Consider the following 17,421-nt stretch of genomic DNA (forward strand, 5'->3'; position numbering starts at 1 on the left):
AGGTCAAGTTTGAAAGTGTCTGAATGTTCATCTTGATGATATCTAGGTCAAGTTCGAAACAGGGTCATGCGCGGTCAAAAACTAGGTCAGTAGGTCTAAAAATAGAAAATCTTGTGACCTCTCTAGAGGCCATACTTGTGTATGGATCTCCATAAAAATTGGTCAGAATGTTCACCTTGATGATATCTAGGTCAAGTTTGAAACTGGGTCACGTGCCGTAAAAAACTATGTCAGTGGGTCAAATAATAGAAAAACCTTGTGACCTCTCTAGAGGCCATACTTTTCATGGGATCTGTATGAAAGTTGGTCTGAATGTTCATCTTGATGATATCTAGGTCAAGTTTGAAACTGGGTCAACTGCGGTCAAAATCTAGGTCAGTAGGTCTAAAATCATTTAAATCTTTTGACCTCTGTAGAGGCCATTTTTTTCAATGGATCTTCATGAAAATTTATCTGAATGTTCACCTTGATGATATCTAGGTCAGTTTCGAAACTGGGTCAGGTGCGGTCAAAAACTAGGCCAGTAGGTATAAAAATAGAAAAACCTTGTGACCTCGCTGGAGGCCATATTTTTCATGAGATCTTCATGAAAATTAGTGAGAATGTTCACCTTGATGATATCTAGGTCAAGTTCAAATCAGGGTCACGTACCTTCGAAAACTAGGTCAATAGGTCAAATAATAGAAAAACATTGTGACCTCTCTAGAGACCATATTTTTCAATGGATCTTCATGAAAATTGGTCAGAATTTTTATCTTGATAATATCTAGATTAGTTCAAAACTGGGTCACATGAGCTCAAAAACTAGGTCACTATGTCAAATAATAGAAAAAACGACGTCATACTCAAAACTGGTTCATGTGGGAAGAGGTGAGCGATTCAGGACCATCATGGTCCTCTTGTGTTTATATTTTGATATTTGCATGAACTGTCTCCAGTTATTTTGTAAATGAAGTATTTACAGTTAAAATGAAATTAATAACATTTGTTTTATTTGTCTGTAATGGAGAACAGTACCCCCTGGGGTGTATGAGTATTTGATAAATGTAGAATTTACTGAAAATGATGTAATAGTAATAAATTCACTGTTGGAGAAAATTAGATAAATGAGAAAAACAAAACATAATCTTTGGTATTGCCAAATGAATGCAATGAATATATTGATCTTTTCCTTCTGAGGGAATGGACTGTGGTACAGAAATTTGATTATTTGGTACAGAACAGATGACCAGCTTTTAGTGATGGAGAGAAAATTTCATTAAACATGATGTTTGTACTTTCTTAGAGGAAAACATGATTAACTGTATATATGTTTAAATCCTGGTAAAACTCTAGGGAGCTACTTGAAATAATTGTTCAGTTTTTAAAACTTAGAAGACTGTGTTAAACTGCAAGAGTTTGGGTTTTTAGCTCGACTATTCGAAGAATAAGTAGAGCTATCCTACTCACCACGGCGTCGGCGTCGGCGTCACTCTTTGGTTAAGTTTTTCGTACCAGTCCACATTTTGACAAAGTCTTTTGAGATAAAGCTTTGAAACTTTCAACACTTGTTTACCACCACCATGACCAGTTATAGGCAAGAGCACATAACTCCATCAAGGATTTTGGCTGAATTATGGCCCCTTTTGACTTAGAAATCGTGGTTAAGTTTTTCGTACCAGTTCATATTTTGACAAAGTCTTTTGAGATAAAGCTTTGAAACTTTCAACACTTGTTTACCATCACCATGGCCAGTTATAGGCAAGAGTACATAACTCCATCAAGGATTTTGGCTGAATTATGGCCCCTTTCGACTTAGAAATCTTAGTTAAGTTTTTCGTACCAGTTCGTATTTTGACAAAGTCTTTTGAGATAAAGCTATGAAACTTTCAACTCTTGTTTACCATCACCATGTCCAGTTATAGGCAAGAGCACATAACTCCATCAAGGATTTTGGCTGAATTATGGCCCTTTTTGACTTAGAAATCTGGGTTAATATTTCGTACCAGTTCATATTTTGACAAAGTCTTTTGAGATAAAGCTTTGAAACTTTCAACTCTTGTTTACCATCACCATGTCCAGTTATAGGCAAGAGCACATAACTCCATCAAGGATTTTGGCTGAATTATGGCCCTTTTTGACTTAGAAATCTGGGTTAATATTTCGTACCAGTTCATATTTTGACAAAGTCTTTTGAGATAAAGCTTTGAAACTTTCAACACCTGTTTACCATCACCATATCCAGTTATAGGCAAGAGTACATAACTCCATCATGGATTTTGGCTGAATTATGGCCCTTTTTGACTTAGAAATCTTTGTTAAGTTTTTCGTACCAGTTCATATTTTTTGTAAAGTGTTTGACATATGGCTTTGAAACTTTTATCACTTGTTTAGTATAATAGTCTCTATCTGTGGGAAAGAGTACATAACTCTGTCATCTATTTTGGCTGAATTATGGCCCTTTTTGGACTTTGAAATTGGTTCTGTTTTTATATAAGTCCACGTTTTATCAAAACTATTTGACATATGGCTTTTAAACTTTGAACACTTGTTTATCATTATGATTTCCATCTGTAGGCAAGAGTACATAACTATTTTGACTGAATTATGGCCCTTTTTGGACTTTGAAATTGGTTCATACATTGCCATTTAGTGCAAGACTTATCGAAATCAAAGAAATACAGGAACATTGTTTGTCTAATCTATTTATTTCTTTTGTCTGAATATCTGTGGAAATATTTTGACCCCATTCTTCAATCAATTCTTCGAATAGTCGAGCACGCTGTCATCAGACAGCTCTTGTTATGGCACATCTTCACATCATGAAAGATTATAAAAATCTATAGATTTGTTTTTTTAATTCTTATATCAAGCTAAAATCTTTCAGTGTTAAAGGATTAAACAACACTTAACAGGAATTGGGCAAACACAAAGAAAAGTTTATTATAACTTCAAAAAATTGCTTCCTTTTCATTCTAGTTTTATATTTCACATGGCAGGTCAAAATTAATGTGAAAAACAAAATTTAAGACGGCCGTCATTTCAAAACTTTTACATAAACTGATATTTAGTTTATTTTTATGATAATTTTATTTGTTCAGTTTTACTATTTAATATTCTTGGTATATCTCGGTAGAAGAAAGACAAAATTTGTCTTTAAAGGTGGTCAGTCCCATTTGAGCAACATTTTATGATGTTTTCCAGTTTTCATATATTCTCTTAGAGATTTATTTAAGGAACAAAAAGACCCATTACATAAAGTAACATTCCTATTGGAAATGTATATTTTATTACTTTTCATGAAATTTTGTAATTACCTCCCCTTAATAGAAAAGTACTTGAAAAGTGGTCTGTTTCTTTCAATTTCAATATAATTTCTAGTTTTACATTTGCATTTGATCAATATTGGGATATATTTCAACTTACCTGAATCGAAAGGCAAGGTTTAAAACAGCGTATAGCTTCGGAATTCATCTATTTTCAATCTGTCTTGGTTGCACAATTCTAATTAATTTTTGCAAAATATATACTTGTCAATACAAATCTTTGACAACTTTAATACAGTAGTGCTTATATCCCTATTATTCCTATGGCAAAATATGTTTATTAGATTTATACCTATGCTAAAATAACACTATCTTGGTTGGACAACCAGGATAGGAAAATCAATATTTTAGGATACTTTGGGTGAAAATCTGACATGTATTAAGATGTCGGTGAACACAAATAAGTGTAAATGATCAGTAGATTAAGTTTTGAACAAATCCATTTGTTGACCAAAATTGGATTAACCACCTTTAAAAGAGCATGTCTCAAGGTAAAGCGCATATTTTCCAGAATTGAGAAAAAACATCCATTTGTCAGGAATTTTATATGTAAAGTAAAAAACAAAGCAATTCAATGAGTTCCAGAAAATGTTTTTACCTATACATGCATCAAAGTACTTCTGTTTTATTGAAAATTTCGGAAGTCATTCCTAACATCAGTTACTAAGAAAAGATAGAAAGAGATCCTGCATCTGGCATATGAAGTCATACATCATCAGAAAAAAATGAGAACCAGTTTATTAATTTATAAATCCAGCTACATAACTTTTATAAGATTGTATATAATGATAAGAATTGACAGGTGAAATTATTCCGATATATAATGTTAGTATTCAGCTTGAAATTTGCAGATCTCTTTAAAATTTATCATCGCTGGTCCGATTTTAAAATAATTTAGCAGAAAAGGTCTTACAGTAACCAAGCTTGTTAAAATTGTGCAGTCTGGTCTGGATCCATGCTGGTCGCAAACCCACTATGTTGGTTTTCTCATGGCGCGGCCCATATATATTGTTTATAAAAAAATGTGAAAAATATGTGTATTTTTTGTTTCAGTTAAATATGTATAAAGAAAGATATGAAGAATTCCAGTCTACAATCAAGAAGAGTGAAGAAATGTTTTCAAAGTTCAAAGTAGAAATGGATAAGGTATAAAACATGAGAATTACATAACTAACTGACAGAAAGATCAGGTATGGTCTGTACAGTTATGAACTTCTGTTTCATGTTGATGCTTATTTGTAGAATTTAAATGTTAATGTTTTCAGTGTGATATCTTTTCAACATTTATGAAGATATCTGACTTAGTGTAATAAGTATGTCAGACTGCAATGTACAAAGGTTTAAGTAAGGACCAATCACTGATTGCTCAACATCTGTCAAGCATACATAATATATTTTACCCTAGAAAATAATAGATAGTCTACAGAAGAGGGGCCTCTGTGGCCAAGTGGTTAAGGTTGCTGACCACAAGTGACATGCTCTCACCAGTGTGTATTTATACCCCCACAAAACGAAGTTTGGGGGATATATAGGAGTGAGCTTGGCGGTCGGTCGGTCGGTCCGTTGGTTTTGCATGGTTTCCGGATGATAACTCAAGAAAGGCTTGACCAATTTAAATAATTTTTGGTACACAGGTGTAACATCAGAAAATACAGGTCAAGTTCGAATTTGGGGTCAGTAGGTCAAAGATCAAGGTCACAGTGACCCTGAACAGTTAAACGGTTTCCGGATGATAACTTGAGAACGCTTGGGCCTAGGATCATAAATTTTGGTACACAGGTGTAACATCATGAAATGCAGGTCATGTTCGACTTCGAGGTCTGTAGGTCAAAGGTCAAGGTCACAAGGACTCGGAACAATTAAATGGTTTCCGGATGATAACTTGAGAATGCTTTGGCCTAGGATCATAAATTTTGGTACACAGGTGTAGCATCATGAAATGAAGGTCAGATTCGACTTTGCGGTCTGTAGGTCTAAGGTCAAGGTCACAGTGACTCGGAACAGTTAAATGGTTTCCAGATGATAACTTGAGAACGCTTGGGCCTAGTATAATAAATTTTGGTACACAGGTGTAACATCATGAAATACAGGTCAAGTTCTACTTTGAGGACTGTAGGTCAAAGGTCAAGGTCACAGTGACTTGGAACAGTTAAATGGTTTCCAGATGATAACTTGAGAATGCTTGGGCCTAGGATCATGAAAATTGATAGGGAGGTTGGTTATGACCAGCAGATGACCCCTAATGATTTTGAGGTCAGTATGTCACATGTCAAGGTCACAGTGACCCGGAACATTTAAACAGTTTTCGGACAATAACTCGAGAATGCTTGGGACTAGGATCAGGAAACTTAATCTGGAGGTTGGTCATGTCAAGCAGGTGACCCATATTGATTTTGAGTTCAAAAGGTCAAAGGTCATTTAAACCTTTTATGGACAGTAACTTGAGAACGCTTGGGCGGAGGATCATGAAACTTCATAGGGAGGTTGATCATGATTAGCAGATGACCTCTATTGATTTTGTGGTCAATAGGTCAAAGGTCAAGCAAGTTCGGCTTTGACATTGGCATAGTTCTGTGACAAGGCCATATTGTGTGGGTATAATTTGTCACTCCTGTGACAACTCTAGTTAGAATCTCACTTGGGGTATAGAATTCTTCATGTAAGGCAGCCATCCAGCAGGTCAGTGGTTCTACCCAGGTGCCTGCCCTTCAGGAAGTAATGCCTAGAGGGGCACCTGATGTCTTAAAAGATGTTCTCAGTTTTATTAGTGTCCCTGTAAAAGCATCAAAAATTATCTACAGAAGAATATATGTTATTATTTAGATGACAAAAAGGTGTAAGAAGATGGAGAAAGATGGAGCTCAGTGGAAGGGAAAATGGGAAAATGCTAACAGAGCTCTGCTTGAAATGGCTGAAGAGGTATGTACTTTTCTCACTGTTGACAAACTACATTTAACCTTTAGCCTGCTAGCGGTAAGTGAATCTGCCTTTGCGATCAGTGTAGACCAAGATCAGCCTGCACATCTGTGCAGGCTGATCATGGTCTGCAATGGTCGTTATTCAATCAGTAAATTTTGGTCAGTGAAGAACTTAAAACTGCTTTTATTAAATCTTCACTCGATGGCAGAGGCCATTAAGAGAAAGTGCAGTATAAGGGGAGATCTTGTTTAGATAAACTTAAAAGTTGCCATTTTGCAATTGTGGTTGTTTGAATCGACACCTTAGATTATATTAAAGACTGTCTATACTGAATACTAAATACCCCCTATATATATAAAATAACAGTTTATTTTATATATATAGGGAGTATTTTTTGTAAAGATAGACTTTTAAGGTCTTATTGATAGAATTTCAGACTCCTGTGAACATTCCCAAGCTACTGGTCAAATGATTTCTTGATACAATTGATTGGCATTGATCCAGAGAGTTAGGCTATCTTGATCAAATTTATTGACATTGATCAAATGAAATGTATTTATATTTAGTGTTTGTATTGACTTTCTGGAGCCAAATGAAAAAAAAAATACAATACTGCTATCTTGATCAGATACAAGTTAAGTTGATTGTAAAAATCCATTAACAAATTAGTTGAGATTAGATTTTTCAGTAATACGAATATAATAGTTGTCAGAAAGGAAATAAAACAATAAAATATGAAATCCAATTACTTAGATAGAAACAATCTGCACAGTTTATTATAGAACTTAATTCGATTTTTCTTCTAATGTTTATGCATGTTCAAACCATTCATAAGAAAAATGGTATTATTCCCCATTTACGAAACCTTTGTCTAGAGTATAGCTCTTATTGCTGTGAAAGACAATTTGGTATAAACCCTTACCATGCTGGACACAATTGATTCTGCCTTTGTGACCAGTGTAGATCATGATCAGCCTGCACATCTGTGCAGTCTGATCATGATCTGCACTGTTCGCTATTCAGTCAAAATTTTTTGGTAAGCACCCCTTTTGACAGTTAATGGTTCTGTCCAGATTGAAAAACGGACAAGTTCGTTATAGAAATTTAGCAGGGTAAGGGTCGAAGTATAATCGTTAGTTCCTGAGAATAATTTTATTAAAAAAGTTACTCCCGCTTTTTTTATGTAAAAAAATTTTTTATTCCTATATTTAGATGTATTTCCCTTGTTTATCCTATGAAGCAGTGGGATCTTTTGTGTGTTTGTAGAAACGGTTCAGTATTCTACAGATAAATGAGCTGCACCATGAGAAAACCAAAATTGTGTTAAAAAATTGAGGAAACATTTCCCAATCAACTGCAAACATTGACCAGTCTGTGCGGATGTGCAGGCTGGTCAGGATCCATGCTGTTTGCTAACAGTTTCTCTGATTGCATTAGGCTTTAAGAATGAACAGCATGGATCCTGACCAGATTGCGCGGATGCACAGGCTGGTCTGGATCCATGCTGGTCGCAGATGCACTATGTTGGTTTTCTTATGGTGCGGCTCAAATAGCTATTATAGGGAAATGTTTGCTTCTAAATTATTGGACTTCCTTCTTTTTTGCTTTGAAAGCGTAGTATTTGCAGCTATATGTTTGGCCTTCCTTATTTTGTTGCTATGTTAGGGAAATGTTTGCAACTTAGTTACTGGCCTTCCTTATCTTGTTGCTATCAAAGGAAAAGATTTTGCAACTAAATTACTGACCTTCCTCATTTGTTGCAATTGATAGAGAAACGTTTGCAACTAAATTATGACCTCCTCGTTTGATGCAGTTGATGGGGAAATGTTTGCAGCTAAGTTATTTGACTTCCTCGTTTGTTGCAATTGATAGGTAAATGTTTACAACTAAATTACTGACCTTCCTCGTTTGTTGCAGTTGATAGGGAAACATTTTGCAACTAAATTACTGACCTTCCTCGTTTGTTGCAGTTGATAGGGAAACATTTTGCAACTAAATTACTGACCTTCCTCGTTTGTTGCAATTGATAGAGAAACGTTTGCAACTAAATTACGAATTCCTCGTTTGATGCAGTTGATTGGGAAATGTTTGCAGCTAAGTTATTTGACTTCCTCGTTTGTTGCATTGATAGGTAAGTTTTCAACTATTATGATGCTTCCTAGTTTGTTGCAGTTGAAGGGAAACATTTTGCAACTTAATTACTGACCTTCCTCTTTGTTGCAATGAAGGAAAAGATTTTGCAACTAAATTACTGACCTTCCTCGTTTGTTGCATTGATAGGAAAACTTTGCAACAAATTATTGCTTCCTTGTTTGATGCAGTTGATGGGAAATGTTTGCAACTAAGTTATTTGACTTCCTCGTTTGTTGCAATTGATAGGTAAATGTTTACAACTAAATTACTGACCTTCCTAGTTTGTTGCAGCTGATAGGGAAACATTTTGCAACTTAATTACTGACCTTCCTCGTTTGTTGCAGTTGATAGGGAAACATTTTGCAACTAAATTACTGACCTTCCTCGTTTGTTGCATTTGATAGGAAAACATTTGCAACAAAGTTATTTGACTTCCTTGTTTGTTGCAATTGATAGGGAAATGTTTGCAACTAAGTTATTTGACTTCCTCGTTTGTTGCAATTAATAGGGAAATGTTTGCAACTAAATTACTGACCTTCCTTGTTTGTTGCAATTGATAGGGAAATGTTTGCAACTAAATTACTGACCTTCCTTGTTTGTTGCAATTGATGGGGAAATGTTTCCAACTAAATTACTGACCTTCCTTGTTTGTTCCAATTGAAAGGGATATGTTTGCAACTAAATTACTGACCTTCCTTGTTTGTTGCAATTGATAGGGAAACATTTGCAACTGAGTTATTTGACTTCCTCGTTTGTTGTAGTTGATAGGGAAATGTTTGCAACTAAGTTATTTGACTTCCTCGTTGGTTGCAATTGGTGGGGAAATGTTTGCAGCTAACTTATTGACATTCCATTTATTGTAGTGAGACCTTGTATGTTGTATTCCTTAGACAATGTAAAACACAGTGCTAGTTTAATGTACTAGAGAGATATTTTTACATTTCAGAAAACCAAGTATGACAAGGAGAGAAGTTTATTGATGACAAAGATCGGCAAATTAGAGTCATTGTGTCGAGCAATGCAGGCTGAGAGACAAGCTCGAAAAATGTTAGATACGACTGAAAACGGAGGCACTGGTAAAGGAAACTGTTTTTAGCTCACCTGAGCCAAAGGCTCGTGGTGAGCTTTTGTGACTGCTCAATGTCCGTCGTGTGTGGTGGTGCGTCCGTCAACATTTTCTAAAAAAAATCTTCTTGAAAACCACTGGGCAGAATTACACCAAACTTCACAGGAATGATCCTTTGGTGGTCCCCTTTCAAAATTATCCAAAGAATTTAATTCCATGCAGAACTCTAGTTACCATGGCAACCGAAAGGAAAAACTTTAAAAATCTTATTGTCCAAAACTGCAAGGCATAGAGCCTTGATATTTGGCATGTGACATCATCTTATGGTCTTCTATCAAGATTGTTCAAATTGTGCCCCTCGGGTGTAAAGAGGCCCCGCCCCGGGGGTCCCAAGTTTTACATAGACTTATATAGGAAAATATTTTTAAGATCTTCTTGTCTGAAACTGCAAGGCCTAGGTTTTGATATTTGATATGTTGCATTGCCTAGTGGTCCTCTACCAAAATTGTTCAAATTATGCCCCTGGGGTAAAAAGAGGCCCTGCCCAGGGGGTCCCTAGTTTTACATAGACTTACATAGGAAAAAACTTTTAGTAATCTTCTTGACTGAAAGTTCAAGGCCTAGGCTTTTTATATTTGGTATGTAGCATTGCCTAGTGGCTCTCTAACAAGATTATTCAAATTATGCCCCTTGGGTGAAAAGAGGCCCCGCCAGAGGGTCACTTAATTTTTATATGAGTTATATAGGAAAAAATACTTCAAAAATTATCTGATCATATTTCCTAGACTGTTTAATTATAATTACCTGATGAACCCAAGTATTTAGTGGTCCTTTGACTGTGACCTTGACAGACTGACCTACTTTCTTGTTACTTAAGATACAGCCTTGAAATTTGAATGACATATACATACAGTTTTGCACATGGATCTTAAAACTGACTTTCAGTGACCATGAATGTGACCTACTGATCTACTTCCTTAATATTTTAGCATCAGTTTTACATTGAAACATGTAGCTCATATTACTCAGGTGAGTGATCCATTGTCATCATGACCCTCTTGTTAAGAGAGTAACATTTAAGTCTGTTAAAAGGAAATTTAATGTAACTTTATATATAGTGATAGAAGTAATACCTACTTCATTGTAGATATAAAACTCTTTAGTGTTAGGTGACTTACGGAAGGCTAGTGGTTATACCCATTTGCCCACCTGTGCCTGAAATAGTTCCTGGAGGGATACTGGCAGTAGACTTGCAATTATCATTGTGACAAAATGTATACATTTATTTTACATTTTTCAAGGGGTACAACCAGAGACAGACATGGCCAAACTTGGTATAGATACTACTGAAGATGATATGCAGTCGTCCCTTCCCCCGCTCCCTTCTGACCCCTTCCCATTCAGGACAAGTCCCGTTAACACAGGTTCCACGCCAGCATCAGAGGAAAGAGTGGCAGACTCTACGACAGGAGGAGATAATGCTGAAGACGGTGCTGAAAACACCTGTGGAGAAAATGGGCCAAGTGAAGGCGACTCTGATAATTCTTGTAAGTTTTTCTGATTGTATACTAAATTTTAAAGTGAATGAAGATGAGCAGTAATATTTGCTGAGTGGCCATTAGCCATAATTCCATTTACAGTCTGTATGTCTCACCAGTTTTACAAGAGGGAAAATTGACAGTTTATCAAAGAAGAGCTTTTTTTAACATGAATATTGAGATTTATTTGAAAAATCCTTGCCATACTTTCCACTCGCCGTTGTTTAGGTGTAACAAAACAGATAAGACAGCTTATAAATATTGCATTAAGCCATCAGTGTGTATATTTATGGGTATGGATAATAAGAATGTTTATTTTCTCTTAGAAACATGAAGTAAGTTATATGAAAAATGTCCTGCTCTGGACTTTCTCAACACAAAGTACCAGTATAACTATACAATTAATTAAATCTTTACCTTAAATATCATTAAGTGAGTAAGAAGACCAAGAACCATAACTCATTTCTTGCATATTGCTTTACATCAAGAAAGGGCATTGGCATCTGTAGGACGTGCTCTTGTTACAAAGTTGTGCCCCTTTTTCCATTTGACAATTTTGGTTAAGTTTTGTATTTAATCTGGTATCTTAGTACCCACTATTGGGAATGGATAGAACTTCACACACTTGCTGTCTTTGATGATGTGACTTGCACTGTGTAGGTTCCATAACTTGGTTTTTGTCGAGCCCACTTGCAGAAGTGAAAACAAATGGCTGTTCGGTGTATGTGCATGCGTGCGTCCATCAGGATTTGTTTGTCCAGACCATAACTTTGACATGCATGCAGCAATCTTGTTTATATTTGGCTTGAATGTTAACCTTAGTGAGACAGAGTGTCATGCACAAACCCCAGGTTCCTATCTCAAACGTCAAGGTCACAGTTTGAAGTCAAAGGTCATGTCAGATCTTGTCCGGCCCATAACTTTGACATGCATTGAGGAATCTTGTTTATATCTGGCATACTTGTTTAACTCAATGAGACAGAGTGTCATGTGCAAACTCCAGGTTCCTATCTCAAAGGTCAAGGTCACAGTTAGGGGTCAAAGGTCATTTTAGAGATTGTCCAGGCCATAACTTTGATAAGTATGGAGCAATCTTTTTTTTCTTTGGCGTAAATGTTCACCTGTATGAGACCTAGGGTCCCTTTCTCAAAGGTGAAGGTCACACTTTGGGGTCAAAGGTCATTTTAGAGCTTGTCCGAACTGTGACTTTGCCATGCATAAAGCAATCTTTTTCTTTATTTGGCATAAATGTTTGCCTCAATGAGACAGATTTTTGCTTGCAACTGCTAGACCCCTACCTCAAAGGTCAAGGTTATACTTGGAGGTCAAAGGTTAAAACTTGGTGCTGTTAGTCCTTTTGACAACTGGCGGGCTCGACATGTTGCACTTGGGCATCTAGTTACAAAGTAATGCCCTTTTTAGCTCCACTGTTCGGAGAATAATGGGGCTATTCTACTTGCCCCGGGTGGCGGCGGCAGCGTGACCTTTCTTGGTTAAAGTTTTATCGGCAACCTTTGTTTTCTTTGTTACTATTGCTTATATCTTACTCTAGCTTCACATAAACATTGTCTAGCATACAAACAAAGTATGTGCAGGGGCTGGGCCCATTATACCCAAGGTCAAGGTCACCAAGGTGTTATACTTAGGTTATTTTTAAGGTTAAAGTTTCGTTTTGGCAACCTTCGTTTTTCTGTCATGTCTTTGTTACTATCGCTTATATCTTAAGGTAACTTTACATAAACATTGTCCAGCATACAAGCAAAGTATGTGAAGGGGCTGGGCCCACTATGCCGAAGGTCAAGGTCACCAAGGTGTTATACTTGGGTTATTTTTAAGGTTAAAGTTTCTCGGCTACCTTTGTTTTTCTGTCATATCTTTGTTACTATTGCTTATATCTCACTGTAACTTCACATAAACATTGTCCAGCATACAAGCAAAGTATGTGCAGGGACTTGGCCCATTATACCCAAAGTCAAGGTCACCAAGGTGTTATACATAGGGTTCCTTTTGAAAACTGGCCAGATCCCATCATGGGTTCCAGAGTTAAGGCCCCTTTAAGGGCCAAAATTTGCCATTTTTGGCTTGTGAACATGATCGAGACCACATTTTGCAATCAACTTTAATAAGACTTGCACACAACTTGTATTGGCATAATATTTCGGTTCCTTTTGAAAACTGGCCAGATCCCATTATGGGTTCCAGTGTTATGGCCCCTTAAAGGGCCAAATTTGCTATTTTTGGCCTTTGAACATGATAGATACCACATTTTGCAATCAACTTTAATCAAACTTGCACACAATTTGTATTGGCATATCTCGGTTCTTTTCTATTTTGGCTTTTTCAGCCATATAGAGGTTTCATTTATGCTTTGATTGTTACAAACTTGCACAGAATGATTATCTTGATGATCTGTAGGCCTGGATCGAAACTAGGTCATTTCGGGTCAGAAACTAGGTCATCAGGTCAAACAAAAGGAAAAGCTTGTAAACAGCCTAGAGGCCCCATTTATGACCCTATCTTCATGAAAGTTGGTCAGAATGTTTATCTTGATGGTTCCTAGACCAAGTTTGAAACTGAGTCATATGGGGTCAGAAACTAGGTCACCCAGTCAATCAAAGGAAAAACGTGTTAACACTCTTGTTCATTTGATGTGCATGAAACTTGGTCAGAATGTTTTTCTGCATGAAATATCATATGAATTTTTATCTGGATCATTTGGGGTCAAAAACTAGGTCACCAGGTCAGATAAAAAAATAAGCTTGTTTACACCCTAGGGGGCACATTTTTTATTCTATCTTCATAAATTTTGTTCAGAATGTTTGTTATCATGAAGTCTTGGACAAATTCATATCTGGCTCATGTAGGGTAAAAAACTAGGTCACTAAGTCAAATCAAAGAAAATGCTTGTTTACACTCAAGATGCCATATTTTTTGGTCTAATCTTACTGAAAATTGGTCAGGATATTTGTTTCCATGTAATCACTAGGTAAAACATGTTTACACTGTTATGGTGTGTTACACAGGTGAGCGACCTAGGGCCATCTTGGCCCTCTTGTTTAACGAAGCAATATTTTTGATGTGATCTGTTATCCAATCAAGAGTCACAAGAGGGGAAAGTTCTGTGACAAGGAATTGTTGCACATTTTGTTCATTATTTTGACTTTTGCATTTGAAAAGTCTAGTACTGCTGGCCACAGACAGTTCTTGTTGAGTATGCAGTGAAGTTTGTATGAAGAAAGTGTTATTGTTTACTATTTACAGGTGCCTCAGAACAAACAGGAGTTACTGTGATCCAGCAAACACCAGCTGTCCAATCAGAAGACAGCTCTGGTACTAATAACCAATCAGAAAGTCAGATACAAGAAATCACAAGTTCTGACCAATCAGGAACAAGTTTACCACAGAATGATCAAATGCAGAATGACCAATCAAACACAGCTTCTTGATTTTGAAAGAGAATTATATGAGAAGGCTTAATGCAAATTCATTTGACAGTCATTAAAGACATATTTGAACATAAAAGTTTTGTGATTTGTTTACTGCTCACAAATCAAGAATGACTCACAGAACACTAAAAAATTATAAGGAATTCGATGTTTAATTCCTGTTTTAAATTTATGTTGATCATTTCTAATGAAAAATGTTATTAGTTTGTAAAATATGTTCATCAAAATGATTTATAAAATACAAAGCATTTACAGAAATCCCTTATAAAAGATATATGTTATAAGAAACGGGAATGCTTTTGAGATGTCTTATAATGTGTTTGGAGTGGTTTTTATTGTAGTTACAAGTTTTGGCAATGATAATAGACAAAATGGCTTTTCTGTGGTAGCCATACTTGTAGAAGGGGAGAAATTAGCTAAACTGAAGGCTGGTAGTTGTAGAAAAAGAATATTGCCAGCCTGTAGTAAAATATCTTGAGAACCGCTTTTCTTTATATCTTGTCAGTGTATCTCGGCTTTTTGATATATTTATCATGGGGAAAAATCTTTTCCCAAAGTGGGAAATAAATAGCGTTGTTGTGCTCACTTGTGATATTTACAAGTGCGGTCAAGAAATATTTGCATATCATTATACATATGATAGTGTTTTTGAACGAACCTGGGTTTTATTGTAGGAATTTTAGATACTGGTATGAAAGGGAAAGTGTATTGTAAGAAGTTTTATGGCAGTGAATGGGGTAATTTTTTGGTGCGATTACTTTGCATCCTTGGTCCGTAACAGAAAAATGTGTTTTCGTAACAGTCAAAGAATGCTGAAATAGCACCAAGAGTATTCATTATCATATGGAAAATGCAGATTGTCATTGTGGGTCCACTGCCTTGATAAAAACATGTCATTTTAGACAGAGGGGTGGGAAGAAATGCCATGGTATGTACTAAACTGTTTTAACTTTCCACAAGTTTTTAGTAGGATAGGCAGATTTTTATTCAAAGATGGAAGGCAAGAAAACAATAATTTTGTTTGTAATGCAATTGTTTTAGGACACTATAAAAAAATCTTCCAACTTAGTAGGAAAATTCAAGAGATTTTTTACAAGTTTAAACCGTATTCATACAAAAATCGATAACTGATACTGCCTGTTATTTTTTCTGCCATATATTTATGTAAGTTATAAATGGAATTGTCCAAAGCGCTCCTAGGGTTGGGAGGTTTTTATGAAGGTCTTAGTTTGCTTCTTTTAAATAAGGAAATTTCATGTTTAACATGATAGATTTTCCTTTTCGGCATGAACAAATACTTATTGCTGTATTTGATCAGTTTATCCATGAATATTTGCTTGCACATTGAAATTGTCTTGCATCTGAATTATTCATTTGCCATTCTTTTTTCACAAAATAAAGGTTTGTTTAATTATGTTCCATTGTTTCTTCTTTTTTAGCTCACCTGTCACAAAGTGACAAGGTGAGCTTTTGTGATCCCGCGGCGTCCGTCGACCGTCCGTGCGTGTGTCCGTACGTAAACTTTTGCTTGTGACCACTCCAGAGGTCACATTTTTCATTGGATCTTTATGAAAGTTGGTCAGAAAGTTCATCTTGATGATATCTAGGCCAAGTTCAAAACTGGGTCACGTGCCTTCAAAAACTAGGTCAGTAGGTCTAAAAATGAAAAAACCTTGTGACCACTCTAGAGGTCACATTTTTCATGGGATCTTTATGAAAGTTGGTCAGAGTGGTCATCTTGGTGATATCTAGGTCAAGTTCGAAACTGGGTCACGTGCCTTCAAAAACTAGGTCAGTAGGTCTAAAAATAGAAAAACCTTGTGACCTCTCTTAAGGCCACATTTTTCATGGGATCTATATGAAAGTTGGTCTGAATGTTCATCTTGATGATATCTAGGTGAAGTTCAAAACTGGGTAATGTGGGGTCAAAAACTAGGTCAGTAGGTCTAAAAATAGAAAAACCTTGTGACCTCTCTAGAGGCCATATATTTCATGAGATCTTCATGAAAATTGGTCAGAATGTTCACCTTGATGATATCTAGGTCAAGATCGAAAGTGGGTCACGTGCTGTCAAAAACTAGGTCAGTAGGTCAAATAATAGAAAAACCTTGTGACCTCTCTAGAGGCCATATTTTTCATGGGATCTGTATGAAAGTTGGTCTGAATGTTCATCTTGATGGTATCTAGGTTAAGTTCGAAAGTGGGTCACGTGCCATCAAAAACTAGGTCAGTAGGTCAAATAATAGAAAAACCTTGTGACCTCTCTCAAGGCCATATTTTTCATGGGATCTGTATGAAAGTTGGTCTGAATGTTCATCTTGATGTTATCTAGGTCAAGTTCGAAACAGGGTCATGTGCAGTCAAAAACTAGGTCAGTAGGTCTAAAAATAGAAAAACCTTGTGACCTCTCTAGAGGCCATACTTGTGAATGGATCTCCATAAAAATTGGTCAGAATGTTCACCTTGATGATATCTAGGTCAAGTTTGAAACTGGGTCACGTGCCTTAAAAAACTAGGTCAGTAGGTCAAATAATAAAAAACCTTGTGACCTCTGTAGAGGCCATACCTTTCATGGGATCTGTATGAAAGTTGGTCTGAATGTTCATCTTGATGATATCTAGGTCAAGTTTGAAACTGGGTCAACTGCGGTCAAAAACTAGGTCCATAGGTCTAAATTTATTAAAATCTTTAGACCTGTCTAGAGGCCATATTTTTCAATGGATCTTCATGAAAATTGATCTGAATGTTCATCTTGATGATATCTAGGTCAGTTTCGAAACTGGGTCATGTGCAGTCAAAAACTAGGCCAGTAGGTATAAAAATAGAAAAACCTTGTGACCTCTCTGGAGGCCATATTTTTCATGAGATCTTCATGAAAATTAGTGAGAATGTTCACCTTGATGATATCTAGGTAAAGTTCAAAACAGGGTCACGTACCTTTGAAAACTAGGTCAATAGGTCAAATAATAGAAAAACCTTGTGACCTCTCTAGAGACCATATTTTTCAATGGATC

General features: G+C 36.2%; 1 protein-coding gene across 10 annotated transcripts in view; it reads left to right on the plus strand.

Moving 5' to 3' along the window:
- LOC123551100 (alpha-taxilin-like) overlaps positions 1 to 15,823 on the plus strand; it is a 71,068-nt gene extending 55,245 nt beyond the window's left edge. For all 10 annotated transcript variants that reach the window (XM_045339798.2, XM_045339794.2, XM_053540590.1 and 7 more), the window contains exons 10-14: positions 4,359 to 4,451; positions 6,129 to 6,224; positions 9,304 to 9,433; positions 10,725 to 10,970; positions 14,223 to 15,823. In XM_045339798.2, the coding sequence (XP_045195733.2) occupies positions 4,359 to 4,451; positions 6,129 to 6,224; positions 9,304 to 9,433; positions 10,725 to 10,970; positions 14,223 to 14,407 (750 nt within the window). In that variant the 3' untranslated portion in view covers positions 14,408 to 15,823. The remainder of the gene's footprint in view (positions 1 to 4,358; positions 4,452 to 6,128; positions 6,225 to 9,303; positions 9,434 to 10,724; positions 10,971 to 14,222) is intronic.
- Positions 15,824 to 17,421: the final 1,598 nt, after the last annotated feature.

The sequence above is a fragment of the Mercenaria mercenaria genome, chromosome 4 (genome assembly GCF_021730395.1).
Source record: "Mercenaria mercenaria strain notata chromosome 4, MADL_Memer_1, whole genome shotgun sequence".
NCBI lineage: Eukaryota > Metazoa > Mollusca > Bivalvia > Venerida > Veneridae > Mercenaria > Mercenaria mercenaria.